Here is a 24,337-nt window from a genome sequence, read left to right as displayed (position 1 = left end):
TTTAAAAAATGAAAATAACGACAGTCTCGTCTCCGTGAATACAGTAATAAATGATGGTAACTTTAACCACATTTAACAGTACATTAGCAACATGCTAACGAAACATTTAGAAAGGCAATTTACAAATATCACTAAAAATATCATGTTATCATGGATCATGTCAGTTATTATTGCTCCATCTGCCATTTTTTGCTATTGTTCTTGCTTGCTTACCTAGTCTGTTGATTCAGCTGTGCACAGATCCAGACGTTAATACTGGCTGCCCTTGTGTAATGCCTTGAACATGAGCTTGCATATGCAAATATTGGGGGCGTACATATTAATGATCCCGACTGTTGCGTAACAGTCAGTGTTATGTTGAGATTTGCCTGTTCTTCGGAGGTCTTTTAAATAAATGAGATTTATATAAGAGTGAGGAAACAATGGAGTTTGAGACTCACTGTATGTCATTTCCATGTACTGAACTCTTGTTATTTAACTATGCCAAGATAAATTCAATTTTTTATTCTAGGGCACCTTTAATGGTTTAATCAAGTAAAGGAGCATTCCTGAATTCATTTTCTGTTGCTGTTGGTGTAAATTTCACATGTGATGTCACATACAGTAGGAGCACAAAAGTAGGAAGTGTTTCCAAGACTTATTGTGATAACTGAAATGTTTACTTTCTAAGTGCTCTCTGACCTTTTTAAGCTGCTGGGCCGAGGCGTCAGTGCTGGGCAGAGCCGCCCTCCAGAACATTCTTAAGAGAGAGCTCGTCTCCTCCAGAATCTGCTTCAGTGTCTTTGTGCTGGCATGCAAGTTCCTCACATAACCCTGCAGAGAGAAAGACCGTGCGTGAGTAACATTTCATTTGGAGTACTCAAATATTTCAGCACGTTCTCCATTTTAGACTAGCAGCCCTATTAAAATATATTCATATCTCTGTATTGTCTGTTCCCCTAGCATCACATCAGCCTTTCATCTTAAATCAGATCTTTACACTGACCTCTGGTAGGTCATGCGATTCTGTGCTGGACTGCAGTGCCACCTCCATTTTGCAGATAACCACCTTCCCCTCCAGTAGCTGCTGCTGAAGGGCACAGAAGTCATCTACATGACCAATCATATGACGCCCCGTCCTGCAGGCGAAGGAGCCGTCAGGGACCTCAGCTTCCAGTTCTTCAGCAGCAGACTTTGGCGAGTCTAATCAGAAGATATGCATTGATTAATTAGTTTTCTGTGACTCGCACTCAGTTGAGTGAGGTTTATCTCTTATATAAAGCATCAAATGTGTTTTATGTAAGACTCTTACCACTAGCAGAAGACTTTGGGTCATCTGGTTCCACAGCTGGTGAAGCAGGGCTTGAGAACCCTGTATCTCGAACAGGGGGAGATGGTGATTGGTCTACAGCAGATGGTGAGACCAAGGTCAATGGAAATATTATAAACATGTCACAATGAATCTGCAAATGTGTTTTAAATCATGATAAACTTCTTATACTGTAATTAGTTAACTCACCGTGGAATAGCTGTTTTCTGGCTGAGAGGCGAGGCATACACTGGTCCAGCCTCTCTCTCAACTGCTGCTCCAACAAAGGTATTTTAGACTCTCGCTCATGTAGGTCAAAGGTCAAATTCAATCCTGACCCTAGAGTAGCAGAGGGCGCAATATATCAGTACATCAATGTTAAATAACTTTTCAATACTCTGTTTATTAGGGTGTAGAGACATCCCCCTTACAGAAAAACTACATGAATTTCCCATGTTTCTATATGTGATCTCATGGATTTCACATGGGAACTGCTCCAAAACCACATTTCCCATGTGCAAAGTATGTGTTTCACATGTGCAATTTATGTGGTCATTCAGTAAACCACTGTTTAATAAAAAAAAAAAAGTGTTTTTTCTCTGCTGTACCAAAAACATATCGGCCCGTGACTTAAAAACCGAGGTACGTACCGAACTGCCATTTTTGTGTATTTTTACACCCCTACTGTTTATACAATCATCAATTTGGTCAACCTATCCTGAATCTAAAGAATGAATCCCTGAATCGCGGATGCACACTGCAAGAGTTGCAAACAAAATTTTTTGCAAACAAAAATGTCAGTAATTTTGCTTCACGAGTTTCTCTTACCTGTGTTGCCCTCAGTAGTGCCACAGACTCTCTGATACACCTGTAGTTCACACTGCAGTGCGTGCACTAGACACTGACACTCACTCAACTGCTGCTGGAGAACACTCACTTCATGCTGTAGCCTGTTCACAGATGAATGCACATACATATTATTCCAAGTAGTCTGACACATTTTTGTTGAGGGCAAAATCTCAAAACAAATACATAAATTTCAAGAGTAATTGTAGACTGACACTGTACCTGGTGCTGTTGTCCAGGCTGTTCTGTTTGTCTTGTTTGAGGTGTAGTACTGCCTGAGCCTGCTCTCTAATCTGAGCTTGCAGCTGCCTGCATTGATCTGCCCACCTGCCCGCCTCTAGCTCCGCCTGCTTTAACTGGCCACGCCCAGACAGAACCACCTCTCTCAGCCGCTCCATCTCTTTACTGCCATCTGCACATGAATGCAAAACATCTCAGGAGATATTGGCTACATTTGTGATACTTAAAGGCACAATATGTAATTTTTCACCACTAGAGGTCGCTTATTCAAATCAAAGGCGCAGCTTCATGAGGGCTTGTTGTCATCACGTCTACAGCTGGTGGAAAAGAATCCAATGGGACTTGGGCAGAAATCATATTCATGGATGAGCTAATGTATTAAAGATTTATTAACATTACTGTAGTATGAAGCTGGGTGTGGCTGAAAGCCACTGGAGCGGAACGAGGCCGCTGGAGCGATTGCTAATGAGAGAAAAGCATGACACGCGGCTCAAGAGCAGTGGGGCTTTTATTATGCCGCTTCCGCTTCTTTCGGTCAAGCGTATGTGGGGTACTGCAGCTCTGTTTGATCATATTAGATACATTTGTGTGTTTAAAGTTGTTATAATGCTACTATGAGACACACTACAGTAAGCTAGATTGATATTAGGCATGGTAAAATATGGTACTCGTGGTAAATCAAGAAAACGAGATTTAAACAAAAAGACTTACTGTTTTGAGCTATATAACAATGATTAGTTTTCTGTCGATGAATGTATCCAAACAGTTGCTCACCTGATTAATAAAACAAATAATATATTAAAGCGTGTTTCCATGGTTTCTACAAAATAAAAACGGAAATCGAGGGTAACGCGGGTATAAGGCGACGCACGGACACGGTTTGTGTATTTGTTAAAATTGCTAATTTCTCTGGATTCAAACATTCTTGGAAACATTTAGGATAATGCAAGTACACAAGTCAACAAAATATATAATATATATTGTTCTATTGTTTTTTGGATATTTGAATCCAAAAATATTACATATTGTGCCTTTAAAATAAATTAAATGACAATTGAAATAGAATTTTTTTAAATTTCAAAATATTTAAAATTGCCAAGGCACCATTTCTAATTTTCATTTAACTTGATGTACTAAAATAACTAAAACATTAAATATTAACAAAAACTATAATGTTACCTCAAAAGATACTAAAATAACACTGGTTCAGAATAGCATACTACTATCCTAATCATATTGGATACTTAATAGTGTACTGTAGTGCAGTACCTATATAAAGTATGTATATACTGTGCACAGAATGCAATAAAAATCCAGATTACATGATACATTTGGCGAAATGTGCCAAATACAACAGAGCTTCCTGTATGGAATACTGTATCCCACAATGCAATGCACTCGACTTGAATATTATCTGATGTCTTTAGATATAATCTCTGCCAAATGTTAAACACATCTTTACTCAAAATTATATTAAAAATGCAAAATAACGCTTTTTATTTCCAAAGATGATAACTAAAATTTAACATGAAAAAATGCCTATGCAGTGTATACTGTGCAGTATTCAGTATGCACTACGCTACTATTCCATTGCGAACACTGACAAGAATTATGCTTGCTCATTTACTCTTAATATATTAAAGTTGGTATATAGTACTACTGCTAACATTCCTTATGAATATAGTAGGACTAAGATCTTACCTGTCCTGGCCTGTTGGAGTTGGTTCTGCAGGGCGTGATTTTCCTCTTTCAGCAATCGAATCTCATTGGACAGCTGACTGACAGAATCAAGGCCTTGGATATAGATGTTAGTGGGTGCTCCTCCTCCTAGTGAAAAGTAGGCAGAAATATAGATACATTTGAAACTTATATAAAATACATAATCAAAAATATTACGGTTTACAGCCAAAACACACTGTTGGACTTTCTGACTGGATGAATGTGATTGTGTAAGTCTCTGACCTCCATTTCGCACAGAGGAGGCCAGTCTCTCCTCCAGCTGTTGTCTCAGACGGTCATTGGTCTGGATAGAATCTTCTAGACGCCGTCGGAGAGTGCGAATTTCCCTAAGGTGCTCTTCCATCAAGTCTGGACCTGAAGTATATTATAAAAACAGCATGATAAGCTCACCAAAATATATGACAACAACATATTAGCATTAGAATTAACTGTGTTCTCCACAGCTGGAGCACCTGTATGGCCTGACTGATATCCTGAAGAACCAGAGGACACGTCTCCATAAACGCCTGGTCTTAAAGGTCTTGGGCCGTACATCATATCCCACATTGCACTGCTCTCCAGAAGGCTTGACCCTGATTTCATAGCAGGACTGGTGTGCCTGCTGCTGACAGGTGACTGTTCAAAGGCATGATGGGATAGTGGGTGTAAACTGCTATGGTCAAGCTGAGCATGGGAGCCCAGTGGAAATGCAGGAAGGGGTTTGATCTGAGGACCATGGTAGCCTGTACCGGGATAAAAAACAAAACAAATATTAATAGAGAGAATGTAAACAGTGTGAGAATATACATATTACTCAAAGCGTTTAGGGTTTATGAGATTTTTTATAATGTTTTTAAAATAAGTCTTGTATGCTCACCAAGGCTGCATTTATTTGAACAAAAATACAGTAAAAACAGTAGAGAAAATAACTGTTTTCTATTTTAATATATGTTAATATTTTAAATTATATCAGTTATCAGTGTCACATGATCCTTCAGAAATCATTCTAATATGCTGATTTGCTTCTCAAGAAATATTCCTTATTATCAATGTTGAAAACAGTTTGGCTGCTTACTATTTTTGTGGAAACCTTTTTTATAATAGTTTTTCTTTGTAACAATGTAAAAGACTTTACTGTTTACTTCTGATCAATTTAATGCACCCTTGCTGAATAAAAGTATTTTAAAAAAAATCTTACTAACCCCAAACTTTTGAATGGTAGTGCACACAGAACATAATTATACTGCAAATGCAGGTTAAAAAAAGAAGAAGATGCAAATGCGAGTGAAGCTACCTCACAGTGAATGATCTCAGTAATTTGTGAAAATTTAAGTGAGCGAAATAAAATTTTGCATGCCATCTTAGACCATTAATAAATAATTCCTTAAGGCATAAATCTAACCAAATGTAATGAGGTCTATGTTTATAACAAGAAAACAAAATCATCATGTCAACAAAGTAAGATAAATAATTTGAATTTACAATATATCCTCTAAAAATAAGACTTTATTATCTTGCACAATTTCTTCAATTCAGTCTTTTATAGAGGATGTTTAGATATTTTTATTAGAAAAATACAGATTGAGAAAAAAAAAATTGCATGCGTATTAGTGAGTCAACATTTACCGTTTGCATAATGCAACAATACGTTTTCAAGTCTGATCGACAAAAAGTTTGTTAACATCAAAATCTGATTTTCTATTTGGAAAAAGCATTATTCTAGTCAAGAAGATTCAGTGATGGAATTAGTATGAATTATTCTGTGCCACACACACTCAGATGCAGGCTCACTGTTTCCAAGCTGTTTCTGGAGCATTTGAAGCTCTTGGTGAACCTCTGCCAGTGAGAATCCCCCACCATAAGGGTGACGGGATCTCAAGGGACGAGTTTGAGGGTCAAACACAGATGGTGAGGACATTTGAGGACAGTGGAGGGAGGTGGAGAAAGAAATGGAGCTGGACAGAGGTACAGTAGAGAGGCCTGATGGGAGGACACATAGAGAAAGAGCTACATATACTTCATTGGGTGAAACTTTTGCTGGCAAACGAAACCTTTTCATATATTATTAATTAAAAACAACACACTACCGTTCAAAAGTTTTTTTTAGGTATGATTTTTTAATGTTTTTTGAAAGAAGTCTTTTATGCTCACCAGAGCTGCATCTATTAGTGCAGTCTTCAGTGTCACATGATCCTTCAGAAATCATTCTAGTGCTGATTTTGTGCTCGAGAAATATTTCTTATTATTATCAATGTTGAAAATACTGCATAATATTTTTTGTGGAAACCTTGATACCTTTTTGTTTCAGGATTCTTTGATGAATAAAAATTTCAGAAGAACAGGATGCCGTTACTGCATTTAATGCATCCTTGCTGGAAAAAAGTATTAATTTCTTCTTTTTAAAAAAAATCATACTGAACCCACACTTTTGAACGGTAGTGTACATTGTGATAACATAACATTGTTATGAGAGACACTAAAAAGGGCATGTGTGGTTTTGTATCCTCTCACTCTTCCTACCTGTCTGGGCCTGGGTTTCCATTGGCCTGTGTGGTGTGCAGTGCATGCTGGGACAGGTGTTGGAAGACTGGTGGCTGTGAGAGGAAGTAATAGATGGAGGATTGGATGGATGTAATGAGGCTGAGCCTCTATGATTGTGTGAATCTGAAACAAAACAGATGGACAATGAAAAGAGGTGGATGAGAAGCTAATCTGAATATGATAACGTGGGGGAAAACATGATAAAATGCACAAACATGATGATAATAAAGTCAAAAACCTGTGGCACTTCTTGCTGCCTCCTCTTGGCCATATTCACTGGCAGCATCTAGTTCGGAGCACAGCTCTAGATCCTCATTGGTTGAGCCGTGGTCATCTGACACAAAAGAGGTCCTGTCTGATTGGTCTGTGGCCACAGAGAGGGCATGGCTGCTAGTAGGTGTATCCGATCGTGGTTGTTGCTGGTCAAGTTTGGAGCGTAGGGACTCGATGAGTTTGTCTTTTTGTTGTAGCTCCTTACTCAGCCTAAGAACATACAAAAATTACATTTTACATAGGTAGTATTTCATATTAAGCTAATCGTCTGCCATGAGATGACAGTGAGGGACCACTGTATGTCTGTAAGCCATTCAGAAGATATTTGATGATTAATGTACAGTTATGAGAAGCAGTGACTTTGGACTAATCAGATATCACAGTGGGTGGGGCTACCCAGCTGCATAAATAGAAGCCAAGTGATCATCAAAATATCCTGTTGCCTGTTGCAGCTGAGGCTAGTTATGATGGTTGGGACAAAAGCAAGCATGAAGCACAATCTGCAAACAATAAATATATAACTATATTTTCAGAACATGAGCAAAATAAAAAATTCATTGCTTTTCATTCAATACACAAGTAAATGCTTCCGCTATTTCCCACTTACGATTACTTTTGTTAATGTGCCACCCACATATGATGAAGAGATTGTGTCGTGCTTCTCCTCTCCTGTAAGTTAAATTTGCTCAATGAATAAATGTAAACGTCAGGTTCTGATAAAAGTGAGTTTTGGGTTTATTATGCTTATGTGGATTCAAATTAAGCGTGTTGTACATGCAAATTGTCACCATATTCTGTTTGGCACATGCCAGGTGTGTCCCGCATGTAGGGCATTAGGCTAATTTTGTACCCACAATTCGTTCCAAGCTGGATTAATTAAGACGGACCTGTTTTTGTTCTGTCAGAGTCAAAACACACACACACAGAGTATATTCTAGACCCTAACCATCACAGAAAGCTTTTGCATTTTTAAAAAAAAAAATCACTTAGTATGATTTATAAGCTGTTTTCCTCATGGGGACCAAAAATGTCCCCACAAGGTCAATTATTTTGGATATTGGAGACATTTTGTCCCAATAACGTTGGGTAAACATGAAACACCGCCCCTCCCAAGCACATCACATTTCATGTTTTATGGGGAATTTCTATAGACAATGTACTGTACAAACTGTATATTCTATTCACTAACCCTACCTTAAACAGAACCCTTGCAGAAAACTTTCTGCATTTTTACATAAAAAACCCAAAACATTTAGTAGGATTTTCAAGCTGCTTTCCTCATGGGGACCACAAAAAAAATGTCCACACATGATCAAAAATGTCACGTTTTACTGTCCTCAAAGTGACATTTGGTCACTTAGGGTTTACCCAGATCACACACACACACAGTTACACAGTGTGTGCCATCTATCTCACACGTGCTCCATCTCCAAATCACTTATCCTTTAATTATACGGACACACAATCATATGCACCAAAGTTTAACACCACCAACAGTTATGTCTTACATAATATCTAACAAAATTCATTGCACTGACATTTTAAGGTCAATTTACACTGCACCGACTGAAGCCGATCAATGCAGACGATCACCAGATTACACTACGTCAGCTCTCAGATATTCCACGACCCACACTGATTCAACATGTTCAATTTGGCGAAAACACACTCTGACAGACGGTAACAGACGGCGACAGGGCTAACACACTGATCTGACCAAACCTGATGAAGTGTCTGTTGCCGTCTGTCGCCGCAGTGTGAAGTATTTCTTCTATTCCACACACCTAGCAACTTCTTCAGAAGCTAAAGACCTAGTAAGCTGCCTTAATGTCTTCGTAGGCACCTGTCATCCTAACAGAAATGGAACCCCATAAGAGATTTTTTTAACACTCTACATAGGCACCAAATAGACCTCATGTAAAATGCACAGGAAACATAACAAAGACAAAACTTTAAAAAGTTTGGGGTCAGTACGATTTTTTTTTTGACTCTATTCAGCAAGGATGCATTAAATTGATCAAAAGTGAAACTTAAGACATTTATAATGTTACTAATATTTTCATTTCAAATAAATGCTGTTCTTTTGAACTTTATATCCATCAAATAATCCCAGTTTCTACTGCTTTTTGTCTTCACAAAAATATTAAGCAGCACAATTGTTTGAATATTGATAATATATGTTTCTTAAGCACCAAATCTGCATATTAGAATGATCTCTGAAGGACCATGTGACACTGAAGACTGGAGTAACAGCTGATAAAAAAACGGTTATTTAATATTGCAATAATATATTTCACAAAATTACTGTTTTACTGTATTTTTGAGTAAATAAATGCCTTGGTAAGAGGCAAGAGACGTTCAAAAACATTACAGTTCAAAAGTTTGGGGATAGTAAGATTAGACTACACAAACACAATTTTTGGTTTTATATAGTTTACAAAATTATTTACACTTGTAAAACACCTTGAAGCTCTTACTTCTCAATCTGTCTGTGCAAGGTTCTTCTTTCCCTTTCTGTCTGCTTCTTGACAATAGCCAACTCTCTCTTCTGCACCTGCCATTCCCACAGAGAGAAGGAGAAGAGGGAGTCACGATACAGGGGGCTGCTTTTGGACAGCATGTTCTTCCAAAGTGGAGCCATGGCCCCCCGCCCAGCCTGAGCCCTTATGCTCCCTTGAGGCTTGGTCACTGCCACTTCATCCTGACTTTCCAAACTCACGGCTGGCTGGGAAACACAGAGGAGCAGATCAGGGGCTGCATTACTGACAGCCGGTGTAGCGCCTGTCAACTGGGTCTCCGTGGTAACTGGGCTGCGATCATTCGTGTGACGAAGGAAGGGGGGTTTGCCCAGATTGAGAGTAGTGATGGGGGAGGAGTTGGGAATTCTCCAGCAGGCAGTTGGGTGAAGAGCAAAGCGAATCCCGAGATTACACTAAACGCAAAGAGACTGATCTGTTTATTCCCAAACACAGTGGAGAGTTTTAATACATCCACATAATGCAAAAATACCAACTGTTGTGACATCCAATGTAGTCTTGCCAAAACTTCTCTTCTTTTTCAAGTCCTTCCTGGACTATAGGAACAGATCAAACACATCCTTGAGGAACTAATAATCACAAAGCCAACCTGAAATTCCTGAAGTCTCGATTTGAAAGAAACAAAAGCCACTGATGTTGAATGTTCAGTAAGTCCTTCTTCTCAGAAACCAGTGCTTTTCTATTTATTCCCAAAGGAGGAAAAGGGTAATCAGTATATCTTCCTGAAACGTAACGTCCTTCCTCATGAGCTCTCAAACACAACAAACCCTCATGGTGAAGTGTGCGTGTATGTGTGGTCCTTGCCGTTGGGCTGATGTGTTCCTCTGCGCATAAACAGGGTGCTTCAGTCAAAAGAGACACATCTGTGTTCCAATAAACAAATATAAAGCATATCCAGACTATTAAATGCTTATAAAATTAGGAAACCTAATTTAACCTAAATGCCTTTTGTAAATCATCACAACATTGATTTTGGTAAAAGTTCCTTCTTTTTCTGTATGGTTTCGTATCCATAACCATCCAAATGAAGACATACGAAAAAGGAAAATATGACGATATTCTGTCGGCCCTCCTCTTTTGGCATTCAGTCACACTGTTCTTTCACATGGCCTCAGATGTGGTCTTCTTCTTCCACCGTCTTCTCATCTTTCTCGCTCTCTTTCTCTGTCAGCTTTAGCTGCCTCTGACCTATTTCACTCATGAGGTTTTAATAACTTAACCTGATTAGCGCTGGAGTCAACACCCAATCCAGAGACGGGTAGTCACAGCACAGCTACCAACCATGTGACAGCTCTGTCCCAGGGCAAATGTTCTCGAGAGGACACGAAAACACACATAAAACACTTAGGACATCAAACCGATGCAAATCCCCTCCGTTTTCACTCAATTACAAGCTCCAGCTAAATGAGCCGACTGGCAACAAAATACGGTTAAGTCCAGCCGTGCATCTGGTTGGCCATCTGCGCACCCTTTCACTCTCTTTCACCTCATTAAAGGCTGCAATATTAGAGACAAACAGAGACATTTCCAGAAGGAGATTACACACTGGATATGATCCTTTTCTGGCTGTGAGCTGCCATTATGACAGAGCTATGAAGGAAATAAGGGACGAGGAGGTGACATGCTCTACCAGATCGACAAAGATTGCTCTAAACTGCAATTAAAGCCATTATGAAGACGACAGATCCACTGTGATTTAAGAAGTGAACTGTATTATTGGTTAAATGGTCCCTCGGAAATGATTCATGGTTTGGTGCGGTAGGGAAGGGAATCATAAAGAACTTAATGGTTCCGTTTCCGGTTCCGATTCCTCTTAACAATATATAAAAAAAAACAAAGCAAAAATACATGTTAATATATTTCATTCATTTACTCAAAATGTGCATCAGCATTAACTACACATTGTCATTTGAATAACCAGTAAGTAACTACAGTGATTTACATCTCACAGTTAGCTAAAGTGATTCACTAAAAAAACTGACTGAATTAAAGTAATTTTTTCAAGAATCGGACAGCACTGATTGTGTGTACGTGTTTAATTCACTAAAAAGTACAAGCTGATAAGAGTCATTCGTTTGGAAATCAGACTACATTGGTTGGATTATACTGGTTACGCTGCATGTTTATAAATCACTACAAAGAATCAACTCATAAGAGTCATTTCAACTCATTTGCGAATCAGACTACACTCCCAGGTAACACATTTTTGGTTCTGGGAACGTTCCCAGAACAGACATCCTAACCTTTTCTGTTGGTTAGCCAGGAAAGTTTTCTTTACGTAAATAGAACGTTCCCTGTTAGTTTGGAGAACTTTCCCCTAACCTTCCCAGAACGTTCCCGGAACGTTCCCTGAACCTCTTTACTCCAATATAATTTAGCCTGCGGTATATCAGTAATCATCCAGCACTCCCAGCTGCATCCCAGCTATTTGTATTGTATAATTTTGATTCACTAAAAAGAATCAGTATATAAGAGTCAATCATTCAGAAATGATTGATTCTTACATTGGTCGTGCTGTATTTTTTGACAATGTAAATTCAGTAGCGTTGTTGAGGCACCACTGAATGAATAGTGTAGGAAACTTTATATATTTTTGTATGGTGTTCCATTTGTATCTGTAGAAAATTGAATGTGCGAAACCTGTTAACACAACCGAATCTTGTTCACATCTGATATTTAAAAAAAAAAATAATAATATATATTTTTTTAAATTAACCAGTTCTTGGTCACCAGAAATACTTCACAAGAAATACTGTTCCTCTGATGTCTAGTGGTTGTCTCTTTATTCTCTTCAAATTAAGACCATCTCTTCAACTAACCCATCCAGCAAACCAATCAATCCTAGCTTTGGATAACTCGGAATGCCTCCAGACACAGTGGGTTGCACATGGATACACACAAAAAAATGCAAAAGGATGCAGGAGAGCTCAATTCCACCAGAAATGAGAGCAACGACCAAGTCCTTCTCATAATCAGGTCAATCCGTCTAGATGTTCCAGCAGAAACTTCAAAAATATTGATATTTTTAAAATATATCGCAAAAAAAATGCTTAAGAAATCCATCTCTACGCCATTGCATTCAATGTACAAACACAGATGATTCTGTTCACAGGCAGACAGTGCAGATCTTCCCAGCTCATGCACGCTCACCCGCTGACTACCGCTCAACACAATGCATGATGGTGTAAGGGAAAGAAAAATAAGGGTAATTTCCTGTAGGGGAATGGGGGCATGAATTCTGCTAAAATGTCCCATGAGTTCTAAACATTTCAGAGATGCCCTAGAACTAGCGGTGACATTATGTAGCAAGCTTCTGACAGTTCACATTAGCATTAGTGTACAGCATCGCTTAACTGGCCTGCGGGCAAAGTCAAATAAGTCCACTCCAGTGCTCGTGAAAGAGTAGAATGAAGTCAGTGAGTTACAGATGGAGGTGTTGGGGAAGAGATTATGAAAGAAAAGAGGAATGGAAACAGAAAAATAAAGACTACCGAAATCAAATACCTTAAACAACCTCTCAATATTAAAGGTCATGTTAACAGATTTAAATCTAAAACTGCCAAAAAACATGTTCCATTCTGACTATAACAATATTTGATGAACTTGACTTTTTTTTTTTTACCAACTTGAGCATGCAATCAATTTTAAATGCATAATCAGAAAAATTAAACTTGTTACTGAATAATTTATTAGTGTTGTAATCAAAATACAAGCTTTTTGACCCATTTTAAACCCTATTAAAAGGTTAATTTATCCCATACACTTCCTCTGTAAGTGCATTACAAACTTTTTACTTCCTTAACACTAAACAGTCCTTTAAAACCTGATTCTTTCATCCAGCATAACTGGATTAACTTAAATTTTTTTGAGTGCTTTGTATATATATATATATATATATATGGACCGATAATACACTTGCAGTGACAAAATGCGTTAAAATGCAGTTTAACATATAACTAGTCTGAGGATGTATGTAGGACTCAAATGCCAGTCACTGACTTGACCATGTCTCATTACTGAAACAGTCTCTCACATTGATTCATCCAGCACAGACTGAACGTTTCCATGATGCTTACTGGGTGAAAACTCATCACAGCTGGTGTCCAAGTCAATAGTACACCAAAATGCTCTGTGATCATTCCACCAAATGCATGCACTGCCAAAATGAATCATTACATAACAAGCTGCTCTGCTTTATGAACACACTAAACATACTTTTAATGCACTGCAAGCAATTAGACTTTACTGAGATAATATGCTGAGCTAAGACACTCCTTTAAAGGCTCTTTATTGGGAGTTTAAACTGAAATTTGTGTCAGTACAGTCTGTCAATATGAAACAAATTTCAACAAATCAATATGGCCTTTGGTACTGACCGCAAAGGCAAACTGATCCAGTTCTGAAGCGTTATAATGACAAAGTGTGATCAATTATATGTTTAGTTGACTCACCGTATTGCGAGCAGCTCATGGCCTGATTTATCATCTGGGACTTCAGAGTGATCCCCTGTAATGATAAAATAAATAAATGCTTTTGTCACAGAAAGGCATTCAGAGATACTGTCAGATGTATATGGCTACCGTACATATGTAAGTATGCATGTGTCACTTACGGCCGCTGATCTTGGTGCTGACTCTCTGGGCGAGGGAGATGCTCTGAGAGAGCTGGTCTCTGAAGCTCTGTCCCATGTAGTAATCAATGTCATTGGAGCGCAGCAACTCTTCAAAAGTCTTGGTGGTGTCTCCCAGGTGCTGAGTCAGAATATGGCACACGCCACGGCCCTCCCGCATCCTCTGACGCAGGTGAGACAGCTCACGGGCCTGCGCTTGGATCAGCGTGTCAAACTTACTGCAGGGAGATTGGTGAGAGTAGCATTTACGCATCTGTGTTACTTAGAGTGAAAATACATGGTGTGACATTTTTGTGCCATCAACAGATTTAATTTTTAATAAAATAAACTAAATAAATAGATATTAATCAGATAACAGATATATAGATAGAATTAAACAGATAAACTGATTAATTCAAGTGATTAATCACAAATCGCAAAATAATCGCAATATATCATATTTTTTATATTACATTATAAATACATTTATAAAATGTAATATATTAAATGTCATATTTTGAAAAATATTAAAGAATTAATCACTAATTACAAGTGAATAATTGTGATTAATCATATTGTTTGTTTATTTATATTTAATGTAGTGCTGTCAAAATTAATGCGTTAACCATTGCAGTTAATTTTTTCAGTTTAATTTGAAATGATTACATTATAAAAATATAATAAAAACTTTAATGTTAGATGTGATTAATTGCAATTACAGAAAAATGCGATTAATTAGTTGATTTTTTTTAATTGATTGGCAGCACTACTTTAATGTAACTGTAATCTTAAACTTGTAATATTTCTAAACTGTCATATTTAAAACTTGAAACAAAATTTTTTGAATACTATATATATATATATATATATATATATATATATATATATATAGAGAGAGAGAGAGAGAGAGATAGAGAGATATAGATATATATACACAAACACAGTATATAGTGTTCAAAAATATAATTATTTTCATAATTATAACAATATTGTATTGCAAAATTGCAATTAATCACCTTTAATATATATTATAATATTTTAATATGAATTATATATTTTAAATATATATACAGTATATACAAACACAAATATATACACACACAAAAAAACCTGTAAATAAATGTAATATTTTTAAATTGCAGTAATTCATTGTGATTAATGTTACATATATTTGCATTTACATTCAATATATCTGTAAAATTTCAAAATGTAGTGTATAGTTTGCTGTCCTGCAAGAATATTACATAAATAAACTCACCCCGGCCAGTTTACAGCCTTGCCATCTTCTGCGTGACCTTTGCCCTTCCTGAGCTGCTCCTCCAGAGATGTCACACGGGAGACGAGCTCCTGTAGCTCTCGGTCTTGCTTTGGCTGGCGGGGGAGAGAACCGAAGCCGTCAGACGACTGCCAGCCCTCGTCCTCCTCAGCTGTACTCTGTGCCTCCGAGTTATCCAAGCCCCAGTTGACCTTACGAGGAGTGCTGACTGGAGTTTGATCACGCGTCTGGGCCTGCAAGCTACGGATCAGAGCCTGAGACTGGGAGAGCTGACCGCGCATGTCCTCTACCAGCTGCTGCAGGTACGTCACATCATGTTCAGTCTTTCCAGAGTTCAGTGAGCTGGGACCACCCCACCACTGAGAGCTGCCATCACGATAGGAGAGAGATGTGCACAGCTCCAGATCATCAAACTCTGTGGCAAAGCAAGACATACATTTTGATACTGTGTTCAGAAAGTAAAAATAAGCACTATGACTTTAAGATATTAATGCCCCCTAGTGGTAACACCAAATGAGATTACCTGGGCTGCTGGTGTCTTCTCTCTCTGCCTCATTCTCACTGCGGCCACATGTTTCATAACCCAGATCCTGGATGTCCACCTGGACCTGCTTATTGTCCTGCTGTACTGATGTTTCCGCTAAATCAATGACCAGACAAACCTTTCATTTAATGCTTTCTATTTTTGTGTGTAAGTGTTAAAGTCCCCCTGTGGTGAAAATCAAGTTTTTAATGTTGTTTATATGTTTATGTGGTGTTTTTAATATGCTTTAAGACAAACCATGTGCAAAATCATAAGTCGACACCATTGCTGAATATTTTCTTTTTAAAACTGCAGTCAGTGATCTAAAGACAGTTTCAAAAACGCGGTTTGAAATCGCTAGTGCTTCTGGCGGGCTTTAGCATATCATTAACTATGAACGCTCTAAAGAAGTCTAAAGCGAAGCCAGGCTATCTGGGTATATTTTTCTGTTGACATGAAAAATCGGGTAGATATAGCGGGTGTATGATGTATATTACGATGTTATGATGAACTATATGCCTTTCTCCACTGACGTTGTTCAAAGCGTTTCTAAGGATACTGATTTTCAGAAGTCAGCTGTCTGACTCTGAGATGGCGAATGGGAACATGGTTTGTGTAACATTAGCAACACATTATTAGCTGTTTGATAACGTCGTCAAGCAAAGGTTAATCATATTAATTAGCGTTATGTGTCCAACATTGTAAAAAACGATACCATTGTGCAGATTTTACCTTAGTAAGTTGACCGAGTGGATCTCAGAGCTTGTGCGAGTGAGTGGAGGCGGGGCTAATTAGCATATTCATAGAACTGCGTATACTAAATGAAGCAAGGGTGCAGAGTTACATTCAAGCTGTTTTAAGGCATGAAGAATTTTTTTTTCACAGGAAAAAATGTTTAAATGTGCCCTAGAATTAAATATTGAATTTATATTGGCATAGTTGAATAACAAGAGTTCAGTACATGGAAAAGATATACACTGAGTTTCAAACTCCATTGTTTCCTCCTTCTTATATAAATCTCATTTGTTTAAAAGACCTCCGAAGAACAGGCGAATCTCAACATAACACAGACTGTTATGTAACAGTCGGGGTGTACGTCCACGATATTTGCATATGCCAGCCCATGATCGAGCCATTAGACAAGGGCAGAACATCTGGATGTGCACAGCTGAATCATCAGACTAAGTAAGCAAGCAAGAACAATAGCGAAAAATGGCAGATGGAGCAATAATAACTGACATGATCCATGATAACATGATATTTTTAGTGATATTTGTGAACTGTCTTTCTAAATGTTTTGTTAGCATGTTGCTAATGTACTGTTAAATGTGGTTAAAGTTACCATCGTTTATTACTGTATTCACGGAGACAAGAGCCATCGCTATTTTCATTTTTAAACATTTGAAGTCTACATAATGCATAAACACAACTTCATTCTTTATAAATCTCTCCAACAGTGTGTAATGTTAGCTTTAGCCATGCAGCATAGCCTCAAACTTATTCAGAATCAAATGTAAACATCCAAATAAATACATGATCCGATGTATGCAAGCAGAATGCATGACGAACATCTTGTAAAGATTAATTTTGAGGGTTATATTAGCTGTGTAAACTGTGTTTATGCTGTTCAAGGCAAGCGCGAGCTCCGGGGGCGGGGAGCATGAGAATTAAAGGGGCCGCAACCTATATATCGGTGCATAGTTAATGATGCCCCAAAATAGGCAGTTAAAAAAATGAATTGAAAAAAAATCTATGGGGTATTTTGAGCTGAAACTTCACAGACACATTCAGGGGACACCTTAGACTTATATTACATCTTTTAAAAAGAAGTTCTAGGGCACCTTTAAATAAGTCATTTTGGTGATCTAAGAGGAGTTTTATTGACTACAGGGGGACTTTAATATTCATACTGTAATACTCATAGTCTTAAATTAAATTATCATATTTCATGATGTCAGATTTATTCATTTTAGTTAATTTAATGCATTTTTACTTTTACGAAAAAGAGTGGGATCACAAAATGACATTCTTAATGAAAAAAAAAGCCTTCGTTAACAAATATTTCTGCCAGCAGTTTCATTGGTGATGTTGTGTTTACACTCACTGAGCAGTTCTCTGTAATCTTTGAGTTGTTCAGCTTGAGCTTGAACTGTGGCCTCTGACACCATGAGTCTCTCCTGAAGCTCTCTGCTCTCCTGCTGGACCTGCTCAAGGTCAGACTTCAGACGCACCGAATCTTTTTCATTAGGCTAAAACACAAATATGCATGAAAGTTTGCAGTAAAAACCCATGGACAATATTTACCCTCAAATGTAAAGTCAAACTCACCTCTGTACCAAATGCATCCACTAGTTGTCCATCGGACCTATCTGATGTGTTCTTCCGTCCATCATTCTGAGGCTTTCTTCCTGTCACCATACTCTTGAGCTCTTCATTTTCAGAGCGTAAATTGAAGAAAGCTTTCCTGTTTCAGAAGCACACACATGAATTTTCACACTTTTTCACATTTATTATCTGTAAAATAGCCTTTGTAACTTTGTTTGATATATGGAGAACTGTACCTCATCTGAGAGAGAGAGGAGAAACCAGCCTTTTCCAGCTGGGACTTGAGCTCCATCAGTTCTCTCTCTACTGCCCTCTTCTGCTCCACCAGTAGCTTGACCTCTGTCAGGCCCGGGCCCTCAGCTACTGCATCCTGGCAGCCTTTAAGACCGCTATGCTGATCGCAGCTCTATGAAAGGAGAAAGACTATTATTAGGAAAACTGAGACCTGTGCTATACTTCAAAATAAATTATCTGTATATAGTGAACATATTATACATTTTATATGCATCAATCCACATTTGATGTCTTATAGAAAACAAATGATTTTACCTAGTTGTTCTAGGATTTTGATATTTTACACTTTGGGTCAATACTGTGACTATTGTATATAATACATATTATTTTTATTAATTTTTTATTTATTTGCATGTCATTTTTCTTTCTCCCTTTACAAAGCAATTTGAATTACCATTATGTATGAAATGTGCCATGTAAATAAACGTGCCTTACCAATACTATTATATAGTATAAGTCAGCATGGATGTAGAATTGAATAGTTTTTGTATGCTACAACATAGTATAGTATAGTAAGCTAGAATTTAAATATTTGAAGTTAAATATAAATGCAAACTATGTTTCAGATTTACTTTACATATTACATCTTCAGACATCTATAAAAAAAAAACATTTTTGTAACTATGCCCATATATACAGTACTATAAAGCTTTCAGCATGTTGACATACCTGTATGCTGAGCAGAGACTGAGCAGTCAGTTTGGAGCACTCCTCGTCTTCGGCACTGTCAGCAAACTCACTATTGCAGTCTTCATCATCTGATGTGAAACCTAGAGGAAAAAGAGTTGTATTGTAGTACAGAAATGCACGCAAACGCAGTCATACACAAACACAGACACTGTGCGCTGACTGCTGCATGTGTCACTATGGAGACTAGAGAACATAATACTCTAAAGAGGCTCGTCTTACTGACAGTGGGCTTCTCTGAATAACCTTTCATCAGCAACGTATTCACAAACTATCCCACCGTAAATCCACGCATATCCAGGATCATTTTGACTCTCAGTGACAAACAGATTCACCAGGCCAGTAAGCACACAAAAAACAAGCATAAAGACAGGAAGAGCAAGAGCAAATAGATAAATACTCATTTCCTGAGTGGCAGCACTGCCCAGTTGTGGTTTTGTTCCATTACTGTACAAGTTAATGTTTTGCGCAGGTTCACATAATATTGGAAAGGTCTGTTTTGAGTGCTATATTGTAAATTCAGTGGTATATTAATCTTTTCTGCAGCTCATATAACTTAAAAAAAAAAAAAAATAGTGTAAATGTTATTGACTTATATACGTCCAACAGGATGCTAATTTATCAGTATATTAACAGTAACTACAGGGAAACTGGACTCTGAAAAGAGGTTTAACCGTTTATAGCCAACAAGATTCTAGTATTATTGAATATTAAAATTGGAGCATTTATAATTGCGAAGCTGCTACTCGCACTATACATTTATGTACACTCAAATTGGAGCTAAGGGCTGGTGTGTATTGCATTCATTTACTGAGCAGAGTAAATTTGACAGTATCATAATTTCATGACAGATTTTATATAAATCAACTACTGATAGGGTTTGAGAACCTTGGGTTTTGAGGATGAGTGATTGCCGGGATTATTATTCTGGACTGTGTTCGACACACAAGCTCTGCTGTGTATGTTGTGTAATATCCGAAAACAACATCTCTAGGACTTTTGACAAGTATTTTAGCTGCATATACTGTATGGATCAGTTATAAACACACAAAAGGGTGGTTAGGTTTACTGTGACGTATTTAAACTTAGGCATTGATTGTGCTTGTGACTTTGGGAAATGGAAAATGGCAGAGAGACATACAGAAGAGAAAAATAGCCCAAAGGCCCAATATATGTCCAAGAATAAAAAGAATAGACAGGTTTTCACCATATCACCCCAGTGTTTTTCCTTTTGAGTATATTTCATCAAATAATTTACTGAGAGTCAAAATGATCATGGTACATACAAAAAAATCTGGAAACCAATTAAGAAAGCACAACACATATCAATCAAATGTCCATAAAGGCATCAGTTAGGCAGTGACATTATGTATTCAGCTCAATACTAAGTGCAAACAATCTGTATGAGACATGCTACAAACACCAGTTCTTGTTATTTTGCATGCAGAGACACACTTATGATATATTAAAATTATGCTCTAAACCTATTGAACAAATCATTATTCTAAATTAACACAGCAGCACTTAAATACAGTTAAACTAATTTTCTGGTACTACAGTCTTTATAGAGTCCATTTTTTACAGGTTTCTTCAGTGAACAAAGTGGCGGTAAAATAATATAAGACCAACTTTTTTTGTAGTCCTCAAATTAATATATTAAGGTTTTTGTTTTTCTCTTTAAATTAATAAAGTACATTTAACTACATATATTTGAATAAAAATAAACAAAATGAACTCTAATACAAATGATTGCACTGTTTAAAAAAAAAAAAAAAAAAAAACAACGTTTAAAAACTTCATGCACACAGATAAGAGGAATCACGAGTAAACATGTTGTTAGAATCCATTACAATAGTATTTATAGGCTCTAGTGGTTTCAAATAAATAAAAATGCACAATTCGGTCTTTAGTTATTAATAATTTCAAACATTTGTTAATCTCAAAACATGCTTATCTAGTAATTATGAACATGACTGAAATGCACAAAGCATCATTTGTCCTCTGCAGCCTGGGAGAGGCCACATTACAGACCAAACTGCAGCCTGTCCCCACCTCCAAAATCAGCATGTCCTGTTTCCATGGACACCAGTGGATCCAAAACAGCCTGCTTAAAAAATAATAATCATACAGTACATATATAAAAAGCTGAAATTGTACAGTACCATGTGTTGTAGTATAATATTTTGCTATTTTGTTTAAAGGGATAGTTCACCCAAAAATTACCCCATGATTTACTTAGCCTCAAGCCTTCCTAGGTGTATATGACCAACATCATCTTTCAGACAAACAATCGGAGTTATATTAAAAAATATGCTTTATAATGGTAGTGAATGGTGCTCTTTAGTCCAAAAAAGTGCATACATCCATCATAAAAATAATCCATACGGCTCCAGGGGGGTTAAAGGAACACTCCACTTTTTTTTTTGAAAATAGGCTCATTTTCCAACTCCCCTAGAGTTAAACAGTTGAGTTTTACAGTTTTCGAATCTAATGAGCCGATCTCCGGGTCTGGCGGTACCACTTTTAGCATAGCTTAGCATAGTTCATTGAATCTGATTAGACCGTTAGCATCTCGCTCAAAAATGACCAAAGAGTTTCGATATTTCTCCTATTTAAAACTTGACTATTCTGTAGTTACATTGTGTACTAAGACTGACGGAAAATTAAAAGTTGCGATTTTCTAGGCTGATATGGCTAGGAACTATACTCTCATTCCGGCGTAATAATCAAGGAACTCTGCTGCCATACCATGGGTGCAGCAGGCGCAATGATATTATGCAGCGCCTGTGACCCCCCTGTTTGGACAGGGAGCGTGCCTTGTAACCATGGAGACATTTGTGAGAGACGCTGCGTAATATCAGTTAAGCCTGTGCTTAACTATGCTAAGCTATGCTAAAAGTGGTACCACCAGACCCGGAGATTGGCTGAATGGATTTGAAAACGGTAAAACTCAACTGTTTAACTCTAGGAGAGTTGGAAAATGAGCCTATTTTCAAAGAAAGTGGAGTGTTCCTTTAATAAAGGCCTTCGGAAGCGAAGCGATTGGTTGTTGTAAGAAAAATATCCATATTTAAAACTTTATAAACTAAAATAACTATACAAGTCGACTTATGTCACAAGAGTAACCCCTGATGCGATGTATGTCGCAGGATGTAGGAGTATCGTAAGCTTAGACGCCTCTTGCGGTTTAAACAAATAGGGCTAGGCAACAAATTCAAGCTCCTCTTCTCTTATATCGAAATGCTCTGACATTTCTCTTTAAAAATTCTCGTTTTAGGCTTCTAATTCATGTTTTGTTTTGTTTTGCTCTATCCTCTGCCCTTCCGCGTTCATCATTGCGTCATGTCAAAATTTGAGTAGCCCGTCTGCCGGAAGCTAGTAATTTTAGTTTATGAAGATTTAAATATGGATATTTTTCTTACAAAAACCCATCACTTCACTTTAGAAGGCCTTTATTAACCACTGGGGCCGAGTGGATATCTTTTATGATGGATGTTTGCACTTTTTTGGACTTCAAAATCAGGAGCCCCATTCACTACCTTTATAAAGCTTGGAAGAGCCATGATTTTTTTTAATATAACTCAGATTGTGTTTGTCTGAAAGAAGATAGTCATATACACATAGGATGGCTTGAAGGCGAGTCAATCATAGGATAATTTAGATTTTTGGGTGAACTATCCCTTTAAGCTCAGTTATTTGTGTTGACGCTCTTTACTTACCTTGTGATTAATGCAGGTGGCATCCTGATGTTCCACTTTCTCTCTCAGCAGCTGCAGCTCTTGGGTCAAGCGCTCCACCAGTGGTAAACCTGATGGCTCCACCAACTGCATCTGCAGATCCTGAAAAATAAACTTGATAAATATACACATGTACTAAAATATCATATTTTAAACTCAGAGCCTAAACACAAACCTTGATGATTTCCTCTTTGATGCTCACAGTCCTGCTTAAGGCCTCCAGATCTGAGGCCTGGGCCTGGAGCTGGTCTTGATGGGCCGCCAGGGTGGAGCGCAAGACTGTAAGCTGGTTCTGGGACTCTCTTTCTCTGCGCAGGGTCAACTGGAGCTCATCCTGAAGCGCCTGCTTGTCGACTTCGGTTAACTGAGGGTTTGCCGACCCAAGTTGCCTGCGTAGCTCCTGCAATCGAGCAGTCTGTTCAGCCATTAACTGACCCACACGCCCTGCAGAATCCTGGGAGATTGAGTGTAATGTTAAAAGCTATATAAAGCTCAAGAGATAACAGATTTTTATGAAGCCTGTAGTTTAGAGATCAGTGGTAGAGTGTCACCTTTATGTACTGCTCTCTTGAGTTGATGGTGTTTAGCAGGTCTTGGACCTGTGAGTAATGCTCTTGAGTCTGTTTGGTGCGGTCCGACAGAAGCTCCTGGAACAAGCGCTCCTTCAGCTGCAGCCGAGACTTCAGCTCCTCAGCCACCTCACTTGACCCGACTGGCATCTTGCTGAGCAGAACTACAGTCATATCCTGCATAGAGATGCATGTTGGATGGAATGAACCTAAAGAGTTAAAAAGAACATAGATATGCAATATATCTGAAGCGTGTGTTCACCTCCGCCTCTTTGGTGCGTGTGTGCAGCGATGTCCGCAGCTGGCTGATTAAAGTGTCTCTTTCTCTCAGGCTGCGCATGTGTGACTCCTCTCTCTCACGCTGAACACCCTGAGCATTGCGCCAGGCCTCACACACCTGCTCCAGCTCTAAACCTTTGCCACGCAACAACAACTCCAGGCTCTGTAAAGATAAGAACATTCAAAATAGTTTTGAATGAACTTTAATGCTGGTATTCACAATTTTAGCAGGATAAGCGTGTGACATCAATACCGTGATGGTTTCCTCGTTGTTGGAAAGCACACATCGAAGTTTCTCCAGGTCTCTCTCTTTCTCTCTCAGTAGCAGTTGAAGTTTACGCACCTCGTCTTCCTTCTGTTCCATGCACGTGAACTTCTCGTCTACAGCTCGCTGAGACAGGCAAGGCAAAGTTTGATATTGCACATTTCGTATACAATAGTAATTTTAAAGCAAGAAAGCATTTATAATGATTTCTATTTTAAATAAATGCTGAACTACATAAAAAATTCTGAAAATTTAAATTGATAAAAAATGACAGTAAAGACATTAATAATGTTACAAAAGATTTCTATTTCAAATAAGTGCTGTTCTGG

At 37.9% G+C, this 24,337-nt stretch overlaps 1 protein-coding gene across 9 annotated transcripts in view; it reads right to left on the bottom strand.

Moving 5' to 3' along the window:
- Positions 1 to 24,337, bottom strand: part of LOC125278215 (phosphodiesterase 4D interacting protein) — a 75,820-nt gene that overhangs the window by 5,120 nt on the left and 46,363 nt on the right. For 5 of the 9 annotated variants that reach the window (XM_048207131.1, XM_048207133.1, XM_048207134.1 and 2 more), the window contains 26 exons: positions 23,997 to 24,134; positions 23,727 to 23,906; positions 23,447 to 23,641; positions 23,071 to 23,349; positions 22,878 to 22,997; positions 21,211 to 21,265; positions 19,141 to 19,241; positions 18,414 to 18,583; positions 18,181 to 18,316; positions 17,957 to 18,101; positions 15,853 to 15,969; positions 15,312 to 15,744; positions 14,057 to 14,292; positions 13,896 to 13,950; positions 6,873 to 7,117; positions 6,614 to 6,757; positions 5,885 to 6,073; positions 4,567 to 4,836; positions 4,337 to 4,468; positions 4,076 to 4,201; positions 2,357 to 2,546; positions 2,117 to 2,238; positions 1,499 to 1,627; positions 1,292 to 1,384; positions 986 to 1,182; positions 682 to 813 (listed from right to left, as the gene is read on the bottom strand). In XM_048207131.1, coding sequence (XP_048063088.1) covers positions 682 to 813; positions 986 to 1,182; positions 1,292 to 1,384; positions 1,499 to 1,627; positions 2,117 to 2,238; positions 2,357 to 2,546; positions 4,076 to 4,201; positions 4,337 to 4,468; positions 4,567 to 4,836; positions 5,885 to 6,073; positions 6,614 to 6,757; positions 6,873 to 7,117; positions 13,896 to 13,950; positions 14,057 to 14,292; positions 15,312 to 15,744; positions 15,853 to 15,969; positions 17,957 to 18,101; positions 18,181 to 18,316; positions 18,414 to 18,583; positions 19,141 to 19,241; positions 21,211 to 21,265; positions 22,878 to 22,997; positions 23,071 to 23,349; positions 23,447 to 23,641; positions 23,727 to 23,906; positions 23,997 to 24,134 — 4,329 coding nt within the window. The remainder of the gene's footprint in view (positions 1 to 681; positions 814 to 985; positions 1,183 to 1,291; positions 1,385 to 1,498; positions 1,628 to 2,116; positions 2,239 to 2,356; positions 2,547 to 4,075; positions 4,202 to 4,336; positions 4,469 to 4,566; positions 4,837 to 5,884; positions 6,074 to 6,613; positions 6,758 to 6,872; positions 7,118 to 13,895; positions 13,951 to 14,056; positions 14,293 to 15,311; positions 15,745 to 15,852; positions 15,970 to 17,956; positions 18,102 to 18,180; positions 18,317 to 18,413; positions 18,584 to 19,140; positions 19,242 to 21,210; positions 21,266 to 22,877; positions 22,998 to 23,070; positions 23,350 to 23,446; positions 23,642 to 23,726; positions 23,907 to 23,996; positions 24,135 to 24,337) is intronic. The other 4 variants (XM_048207127.1, XM_048207126.1, XM_048207128.1 and 1 more) reach the window with 4 other exon arrangements.

This window comes from Megalobrama amblycephala, linkage group LG11 (assembly GCF_018812025.1).
Source record: "Megalobrama amblycephala isolate DHTTF-2021 linkage group LG11, ASM1881202v1, whole genome shotgun sequence".
Taxonomy (NCBI): Eukaryota; Metazoa; Chordata; class Actinopteri; order Cypriniformes; family Xenocyprididae; genus Megalobrama; species Megalobrama amblycephala.
The sequence above is the reverse complement of the archived record's forward strand: the minus strand, read 5'-3'. Positions and strand labels throughout refer to the sequence as shown.